Raw genomic sequence first — 10,712 nt, forward strand, 5'->3', positions numbered from 1 at the left:
ATATTTATGCTACTTTATAAAATTGTAATTTCATTTTGCCTTGAAAATAGCCTTGCAATAAAAATAAACAACTCGAGCTCATTCAAAATGTAACGAAATACCATAATAGCATATATTATTAGTATTAAAATAACCCTGTTTGAAATACACACTCCAGGTGGATTATTTGGATTCTTTGGTGTAACACAGTTCCACACATACGCCCGCATCAGTTATAAAACTGTTCCCTGCAGTGTATCAGGCTCACTGCAGATGCGCCTACATGACCAGTGATTCAGAGGGTGAAATTATAGGTTATTAAGTCTCTCTGTGGATCCATCTCATTGAGTCAGACCCTGAAATAGTGTAATAATGAGTGTACTAGAGTGTTACTGTGTACTGCAAATCCCATAACATTACCCCTTTCCTCCATCACTCTCCGCAGGTTCACTGTCCTGTTCTCTCATGGTAATGCGGTGGATCTGGGGCAGATGAGTAGCTTCTATATCGGCCTGGGCACCCGCATCAACTGTAACATATTCTCCTATGATTACTCCGGCTACGGGGTCAGTACGGGGAAGCCCTCTGAAAAGAATTTGTATGCAGATATAGACGCGGCGTGGCAGGCTCTACGCTCACGGTGAGTCACAAAATCAATATCAGGACACACACAACAAAACAGCTGCATTCCTGTAGTGGAGTTAAGGTTTTGCAGTGCTACATATTGGCTACTGTTTACACCCGTTCCTTTGACCTTTCTTTTCTTTAAAGGATCCTGAAAGTTGCAGTGTTTTTCATAAATATATCAAGAAGCACAGTGTTTAACTATGATGATAATAATAAGATCTTTTATGAGCACCAATCATTTCTGAAGGATCATGTGAGACTGAAGGCTTGAGGAATGATGCTGTTTTTGCCAACACGGTTATAAATTACTTTTTAAAACCTGTTTACATTGTAAACTTATTTTAACCACATGTCTAAACTGAAATGAACTCAGAAGTTTTATTTTGTTTATTTGAGGCTTGTAAGATTTTAATTGTCTTAGTTATTAAGTGGCTTTACACGTGAGAGTGTTCAAGCTATAAATTCACACCAGTTTTTTTTGTGTGACATGTTTATTCAACATTTTTAAGGATGAATGTATAATGTGCTTTCAAAAATTCAACCAATTAAAAGCTTATTTTGAAGACATTGTGATGTTATAGTCCAAAAATTGACTACAAACTATAATAACAAATAAATGAACTAACAAGTAAATAAATACAAATTTGAAGAGGAAAAGAATAATAAAAAAATAGATGGAGGGGAATAAAATTAATAGTTAAAAAAGAAACGATAAGTAAAGTACTTAAAATTGGTAAAGAGTGTACTCACACTAGGCACGGTTGTGCTCAGGCACGATTGTCCCCTTTCTCCGCCTCGGCCTGCACTCACTCTGTTATTTTACCTCCTGAGCTTGAGCCCGCTTATGTCATCGATGATGTATACTGTTCAGTTTAACAGAATAGAAGCACTCTCGCTCAGTACAGTGGAGATTGCTTTAGATATATTGTTTTGTTTTAAGTCATTTGCGATGCAGTGACAGACAGTCAGATCTTTTGTTGAACAGATCCACCACTTTTGACACTTATAAATGTTCATGAAAGTCATCGTGAAAACAGTTCCTTAATGCAGTTCCTGCATGAAACAGTGCCTTAATTGTGACGTTACGTCTTCAGTGTGGTTTGCACTCACAGTACAAGCTTACCGCATGCCAAAGCCCAACCGAACCGTGCTCTGGCACACCTCTTCCAACCGTGCAAGTGCGGGCCAACTAAGCCAAGCCTGGGTTCGATTCAGAGCACTCACACTTGTAAAACGAACTGGGAAATATGGGTCAAACGTGCCTGGGCACGGTTCGGATAGCCTATTGTGGGTACACCCTTAGTAGCCACAAAGGAAAAACAGCCACAACCTCTGGAAATCGCACATGAAAATAATAGATATCTCCCAGAACAAAAAACCCACTATTCTTTTTAATGGTAGTTGATCTCACCTAATAAATTATGCAACTTTCAATAATGTTGTTTTTGTTGGAGCTTTTTTGTTGCTTAGCCTAAATAAAGCCTTAGTTGTGCCAAAAATTGGTAAGAAACTAATTAAGTGGAATCAGAATCGTTAAACTAAATGAACAGAAAGCGCAATTTGCTTTAATTCAGGAATGCTTTTTCCCCAGAAGAAAAAATATTATGAGACATACTGTGAACATTTCCTTGCCCTATTAAACATAATTTGGGAAATAATTAAAAGAGAAAAAAATTGAATGAGGGGCTAATAATTCTGTCTTCAACTGTGTATATACAGTTGATTTTTTTTTTTTTTTTTTTTTTTTTTTTTTTTTTTTTTTTTTTTTATATATTTTGCAAATAATGTTTAACAGAGCAAGGAAATTTTCACAGTATGTCTGATAATGTTTTTGTCTTCTGGAGAAAGTCTTGTTTTATTTCGGCTAGAATAATAGCAGTTTTAATTTTTTTAAAAGCCATTTTAAGGTCAAAATTATTAGCCCCTTTAAGCTATATTTGTTTTCGATAGTCTACAGACAAACCATTGTTATACAGTAACTTGCCTAAATACCCTAACCTGTCTAGTTAACCTAATTAACCTAGTTAAGCCTAGTTAAATGTCACTTTAAGCTGTATAGAAGTGTCTTGAAAAATATCTAGTCAAATATTATTTACTGTCATCATGTCAAAGGTAAAATAAATCACTTATTAGAAATGAGTTATTAAAACTATTATGTTTAGAAATGTGTTGAAAAAAATCTCTCTCTAGTAAACAGAAATTAAGGAAAAAAATAAACATGGGGGCTAATAATTCAGGGGGGCTAATCATTCTGACTTCAACTGTATATATTTTTGCCAGCAGTTTCCAGTCGGCTGTAAATCGCATTGACACAAGACCGTTATTTGTTGAGTATATGACATTCAGTTAGCTTTTGCTTCCCCTTTTTCAAACAGATATGGCATCAGCCCAGAGAACATCATCCTGTATGGACAGAGCATTGGCACAGTGCCCACAGTAGACCTGGCCTCGCGATATGAGTGTGCGGCTGTGATTCTCCACTCTCCTCTCACCTCTGGCATGAGGGTGGCCTTTCCTGACACTAAGAAGACTTACTGCTTTGACGCATTTCCCAAGTGAGTACCAAAAATATGAACTCGTCCTCAAACATCCCTTTTTTAATTTCTATTCTCACAGGAGGTTCGACTGGGCTCATTATCGCGCTTTGCTTATGAGCTGATGATTTGTCTGGTCATGGCCAGTACAGACTGCTGCTATTTATGAGCGAATCACTGGCTTTCGGTTTTGGCGAGAAGAAAGGGAGCATGTTGTGATGGTGGAGATTATACTGAGCTGCTTGTTTTGACACAAGAAACGAGTCCAAAACGATCATACGATGAATAATGTAGCTGTAGACCATTTTTCAAGCTTAGACTTTCAGCCCTTGATTAAAGGGAATAAGGCTTTTCTTCTTTAAGTTTCATTACAATCATTTTCATTGTTGCATGTGAGCTCTGACAGCAGGGTTGTGGACCTCAGAGGGAGGTTTGCTGCACTCAGTGGGTGGTGTCACTCAGTGCCAGTGTAGAAGAGCACATGGTTGCCATACAGCTGCAGTCACAACCACTACTGTTCATGCACAAGTGTTGTGTAGCTGACAGCTGTTTGGTTTTCTGGCTCCCAAACACACACAAATGTGTATGCCACATGTGCAACATTTGAAAATATAAGCTGCCAAACTGTTTTCATTAACAATAACAATATTATTATTATTATTACTATTACTATTATTATTATTATTATTATTATTATTATTATTATTATTATTATTATTATTATTATTATTATTATTATTATTATTATTAATATTATTATTAATATTATTATTATAAATACTATCTATAATAATTTGCATTATTGATACATATTTGCATGTGAATTACTGTTTAAAAAATGTTAATTATAATTTTTTTGTTTTCATGCTGATACAGGTTTATTAGATCAGTAGTATTTTTATGGTAATAATATTTGAAATACTTTTAATATTTTAAACAAATTTAAAGAGTTTTTAAACTGCCTTTAATCTAGACTTTAGGATCTTATGATGCTTCAGATTTCATTCTAATATGTTGATTTTAAAACATTTCTTCTTCTTCGTCGGCTTCGTATTATTGTTATTATTTCGTATGATCATATATTATTATTATTATTATCATTATTTACATTATTATTATTATAATTGTTTGTTGTTGTTATTGTTATTATTATCATTATCATCATCATCATACGTTTAAAAAAAAAAAGCAGTTTAGCCCAATTTTCGTTGAAATTTTTTTAAATTAAAGTATATATTGGAATTTTTTTAATCATATAATAACAAATGTTTTACTGTCACTTTAATCAATAATAATCAAACACTTCTTTGCTAAATAAAAAAATTCTTACAAGGAAAAAAAAAATTCAGTGGCAGTGGTTTTATATATTATTTCATATTATAGTTTGTTGTATTAAATATTATGTTCAGTTTGAAGTTTTTAACATGAAAGAAGACAACTTGATGAGGGATGCTATGATTATAGATTTTGGTTGTACGATTATAGTCTGAGGAATAATCACGGTTATCACGATTATGCATTCATTAATTTCAAAACGCTACTAGTTTAGAAATCATCACATGAATTTTAAAGTTTTATTTATTGCCGCTCAGTAATTAAAAAATGCAATGCATAATAATTCTTCTTCTTCTTCTTCTTCTTCTTCTTCTTCTTCTTCTTCTTCTTCTTCTTATTCTTATTCTTATTCTTCTTCTTCTTATTATTATTATTATTATTAATATTATAAAAAACAAATAGTCCATTTCTTTTTGGACTTAAAAATAGGTGATTTTTATTTTATTTTATTTATTTTTTTTGCCATTTAAACACAAGTATTAATTTTACACTGAAAATAAATGACAGAACAATGAATGAATAATTACATAAATAAATTAATTAAAATAAGAATAAAAAATAGTATTTGTCTAATGTAAATCTAAACATCATATTAGCTAAGTATTTTACTTTTAAACAGAACAAATGCAGTCAAAGGCTGCTGACTCTGTCTGAAAGGCAGTTTAATCAACTATAATAAAAAATTCTTTGGTCATTTAATTTAGTATTTTTTTCTCTTTGGAGTAGAAATGAGTATATTCCATACAAAGTATTAGGCTGATTGGTCCGTTCTCGTCACATGACTCTCAACATTTTTATATGTATGAATATGTAAATGGCCCTTAGTTAAAAGCATCAGTCATAGTTAATCCAGTGTGTGTGCATATTAGCCTTAGTGTACAAACTTCAAACTTTAAAGTCCTCTTGAAATCAAAACTAACCATATGATTTTGTTTGCTCACAATGCCAGTTTTGTGGTGAACAATACATCTGTGCTTGTCATTAAGAAACAAAAAAGTTTGCCCTTCTAATATTTAATTGAAATCTAAAAATGCACTTACTGTTTGTCTTCAGTTAAATTAGATTACGTGATTTTGAGGTAATTGGCGTGGCTAACATACTTTGTCAGAGAAACAAACAGAAATGGTGAGGAGGAGTGTGTTAGGTTGTAATAACTCTTCTAAAACCCCTTTCCCTATCTTTCTGTATAAAATTCCTGCTTTACTACATCCATTCAGTCCGCGGTAGAAAAAAACAATCCACGCTCATTGTTTGCTCATTTTAAATTCCGTTTCTCTAGGAACTGCGTCACAATACGAAAAAAATAATGATCACAGCTTCCGGTTTATTGGGACTTTAAAGTAGTGCACAGTTTGCGTAACTTTTATTTGCAGCGGTTTTGTCCCATGCAGAAACGCAGCATTGAGAAGCATTTACAATAATTAACCATGACGAATTAAAGCGCGGTTAATTGTAAAATCGGTTAATCATTGCATCCCTAAATTGATTGACATCCCCACAAAATGCACCTAATAAAACATATAAGCACATTACTAGAAATCTACAGTCTGTTACTGCTTGAAAAAAAATGAGTAGGAAGTTATGTAGTTTCCTATTTATGTAGTTTCACTGATTTGTCAAGTGTGAAATGACATATTCAATATGTTGTAATAAGTACGTTGTGTTCTATTGTGTCTCCGCTTCAGCATTGAGAAAGTGTCTAAAATCACGTCTCCAGTGTTGATCATTCACGGAACTGAGGACGAGGTGATCGATTTCTCCCACGGGCTGGCCCTGTACGAGCGCTGCCCTAAAGCTGTGGAGCCGCTCTGGGTGGAGGGAGCCGGACACAATGATATTGAACTGTACACCCAATACCTGGAACGCCTCCGTCGCTTCATTGGCCAGGAGTTGGCCGTACAACACGCCTAAAACTCTCCTCCATTTCCTTCTCATAATCCCACCATCTCCCAGTCTGAGCGACTGTGTGCATCACTAACTTATTAAAGGCTGCCATTTTGTATGGACAAACATCACTGTCGGAGACCAGCGTGACAGAATTTGTTTCTTAGGTATTTTCTTTTTCCATTTGTCACATCTGTGTGTGTGTTGAACTCTGGGAGATGGGAGTGGAGTTTCTTTGAGGAAAGCATGGACTGATTCTGGTTTCAGTCCAATGAAATAAGCCAGACCTAAAGTCCTGTACCTCTCTTTCTCCGTCTGAGCATTCATCTGTCAGTTTGCCGCACTCCCATGATGCCTCAGCCTTCCCACTTCTCATCAGGCAACCTAAAATAGCTCAATCTCAGCAGCTGGCAAATTTCCTAGCCTCGCTGACCCTGCGGGACGGAATAAGCCGGTTGTTTGGTGGATGATTTTCAGGAGTGAGTTTTTGAAGCATCCTCCACAGATGCCAACCTCTGCGTTTTCATTCACTCGTCAAAACCATTTGGCGTCCTCTGGAGGGCTGTTGTGCCCAGGTGTGTGTGTGTGGGTCTATTCTGTCTCATATACCCTGCGGGATGTTGATCTCTATGCACCGACGTTCCCTTCCAATGAGTTTTTGCCTTTATGTAAAGGATGAGATGATGATCTGCACCGCTCCAGGCAGGGAAAGCTCAGATTTGAGGACGTTGGCTTTCGGTTCTCCTATTTTTTTTTCCTCTTTTCGCTGTCTTTATCCTTTCTTCTTAGCATGTCAGGGTGTCCATAGCACCCTGAGGTGATAGAATCCAGCTCATCATCATCATATTTCAGTTAAATATTCTCGGGATGACTTGATACAGAGTATATTCACAGCCAGATCCATACATCATGTTGGGCCAGTAGAAAGATCAAGGTTTCTGGGTCAATTCGGGACTTTCCTGAAGCCACATTCTCGGAGTAGCATTTCCACATTCATTCTGAAGCGTTTTAATCTGGGCTTTTAAATCAATGTGATTTAATTGTGTAAGAAGCGATAAGGCGCACAACAACACGGGTAGCAGTCGGAGATTAATGCAAAAATCACTTTTGAGCCCTGTGGTAACTCGCAACCAGTTTTTCCTGTTTTAAGTGTGGCATCACGTCTGTTTGTATCATGGCATTCGAATCTGACATCAAGCTCTAATTGCACATGTTAACTCACTATAATTTCTTGTTCAAAAGCATAGCACATCATTTAAAGTTTCGTCTTCATGATTATTATTCTTTCCCGTTCCTAGTCAAATTGCTAGTTAGTGGCACATAGTTTAAATCATCTAAGCAATGTACTGACAGCTGGGTAGGTTTAAAGATTATAACTAGCAATAAAGGCACAACAATGAGGTCATCTTCAAAGGGAGTTTGTCTGAAGTGATTTGGACTCCACTAATATTCTTAAAGTGAACGGATCGCACGATTTCAAAACACTAGTGGTGAATTCAGAGCGGCGTCTTTCTTTCAGAGTAAGCTTTTACAACTGTGAATTATCAAGGAAACTTGCTGCTACAGATCTTGATTGAATGGTCTTCAACAAAATGAAAAGAGCCAAACCGTGTGACCTTTCGTTGTTTTGTGACGCATCAAAGACTAGCGAAGCTTGTCAGTGAGATAAGACGTGACTTCTCCGTGCTGTGTGATTCATTCTTGCCCTTTTAACACTGTGGGCTGCACAGCTATTCTAGATTTCACATCGTTTGCGTTTATTTGATTCATTGAAAATTCAGTATCTTGGCAGGGTAGGTTTTTGCTTGATAAATATTATGATTTTGTGGTGCCAGATATGAGATAATCTCTGGATATCCTGTTTGTCTTCTCTTTTTGGGGGGGTTTAACCTCCGTCTAGTCATCCATTCATCCATCCATCCATCCTCTCTATTCACATGGGTTCTGCATAAAAGGATGGTTCAATCAAAAATGAAAAGGTGATGATTATTTACTCGCTTTGAGATCACTTCTTTAAAAGAGATTCAAAGAGAATCTGTGCTACCAGCATTCAAATCATTATTGAGAAAATCATTATTCAATATCATTATTTGGTGATAAAAATAATAACTAAATTAGTAAATTAATATTATTGGCTTTTGATAGTATATTAAAGTATTATGAAGCAAAGTAAGCTGTCTGTGCAGGAAAATGAACATTATTTACAACATTTAAACAGATTTCCGATGTTTGATAGACAGTTAGGGGAAAAAAGAGACCACTTGAAGATTTCCAGTTTCTCTAATTGTTGATTTTAGTTATGCGTTTGAGTTAAACCAAATTGTGCTTTATTCCGTAAACTGCAAATGACATTTCTTCCCAATATTAAATAAAAAATGCTGTCAAGCATAAAATAACAACATGTGGCATTTTTTCAGACACTTTTAATAGACAACATAATATTAATGTTTTAACATTTTACATTCCTCAGGTGATACAAAACACAGACGTTTTGGCACAATGCATTCCACACACCGAGGAAGGCATTGTGCTGAAATGTCTGTGTTTTGTATCACCTGAAGAATGTAAAATAAAAACTATACCAAGTAATTTTTGTAATTCTTTTTTTTTTTTCTTTCTATTGAACATTTTGATTTTGAACAAAGCCCGAGATCCACCCAACAAAAATAAATAAATAATAAAAACGGTAATACTGTAATAATAGGGAAAAAATCTGGATTGAAACATATCTGATACAGTCTCATGTTTAACCAATATTTTTTTTTTTTTTTTTACTGCCACAATTTACTTTACAAAGTAATTATTTAATGAGTGCAAATCATGACCTTCTAAATAATATTATTGACAAGATTATTGCACCAAAAAAAGTTTACAAAATCCGCGAGCACACAGCGCAAACTTCACTATTCAACAGAAGAATTTTGAAATCAGTATTTAGTGCAATCACCTTGATCACTATAAATGAAAACATTTGTTATTTTGGCCAATTGTCATTTTTAGATTTCAAAAGTCCAAATTCTAATCTTTTTGTTTCAAATTTTGAAGACCTTTTTATAAAATAAAAAAAAAATCCATTTTACTGAAAACCAAACTAGTAAATCCAGAGAATCCAGGATTATCAAGTTCTATTAATCAAGTGGTCAAAAAAAAAATTTCATAGTTGTGTGACATCGCTAAGGATTCATATAAAGCGTTGAAATGTTCCAGTGTTCCATTTCTTGCATAGATAAAGAGCCGGTAGTCATTAAAGGGATAGTTTACACAAAAATGGAATTCTGCCATGATTTACTCACTCTTCACTTTTTAAACATGTAATTTGAGTTTCTTCTGTTGAAAACAAAAGAAGATATATTAAAAAATGCTAGTTGATCGAGCCTATTGATTTCCACAGTAACTTTTTCTAACACTGAAGTCGATGAGTTCCAGAAACCATCATTCTTCAAAATATCTTCTTTCGTATTTAACAGAAGATTGGTTTAAAACCACATGAGGAATAAAAAACACAATGAGGTAATTTTAATTTTTATGAATGACAGGATTTAAAGACCATGAGGGTAAATAGTCTAACACTCAATTTTTATTTAAGTGCGAACAATCCCTTCAAAATCACTCCCATTATTGCACCGGGATTCTGTTTTCCGTTTTGACACAAAATCCAAAAAACCAATTCCCTGCAAATCCATGTTTCGTCATATAGTAATCTGTGGTTGGACACAAAGAGGCTTGTTCATTCTCCATCCTAACCAAAGATGACAGGTGTCAGAGTTGCCAGTTGTCAGCGCTCAGATGTGGATTGAAGCGATGGACTTGTGCTTTTCAGAGCCGCGTCTCGCACAATACAGCCTGCTGTTGACGCCGCAGAAGGGAAGTTTTGTGTGGACTGTTGTCGTGTGTTTTCTTCCTGTAAGACGCAAGTGTTTGGAGGCCTGAAGCAATACTGACTTGGAGCCAGCAGACTGGATTTGGGGACATATATATATGGAAGGGGACAAGGACGTTGGTTTTTTGGGGATTTGGGACTGGAGAGACCCGTCCCAATACATTCAGATACAACCCTTTTTTTTTTATTAAAGGATTTTTTTTGTTTTCTTGTTTAAAGAACGTAAGTTATAGAAATGTCTTTTTAAAACTCTCAGATGTTCGTACTGTATAACATTGTTTGAGGAGCTTAATCTTGAGGTTTGAGAATCGTTTTTTTATCTTAATGAATCGGGAGCAAGAGTTAAAGGGTGATACTGTTCTGTCCTTTTATGCATTATTCTGATGTTGTTGATTTTAGTTTGAAATATGTCTTTTTTCCTTTTCCAGAATTAATAAAAAAGAGATCGTAGAAAATAAAGTTATGAATTGGTA

The 10,712-nt window shown here is 35.0% G+C and overlaps 1 protein-coding gene across 1 annotated transcript in view; it reads left to right on the top strand.

The window, feature by feature from the left end:
* abhd17ab (abhydrolase domain containing 17A, depalmitoylase b) overlaps positions 1 to 10,712 on the top strand; it is a 17,456-nt gene extending 6,744 nt beyond the window's left edge. Inside the window, exons 3-5 of the mRNA XM_056463807.1 lie at positions 425 to 619; positions 2,982 to 3,161; positions 6,161 to 10,712. Coding sequence (XP_056319782.1) covers positions 425 to 619; positions 2,982 to 3,161; positions 6,161 to 6,386 — 601 coding nt within the window. The 3' untranslated portion in view covers positions 6,387 to 10,712. The remainder of the gene's footprint in view (positions 1 to 424; positions 620 to 2,981; positions 3,162 to 6,160) is intronic.

Source organism: Danio aesculapii, chromosome 8 (assembly GCF_903798145.1).
Source record: "Danio aesculapii chromosome 8, fDanAes4.1, whole genome shotgun sequence".
NCBI classification, from domain to species: domain Eukaryota; kingdom Metazoa; phylum Chordata; class Actinopteri; order Cypriniformes; family Danionidae; genus Danio; species Danio aesculapii.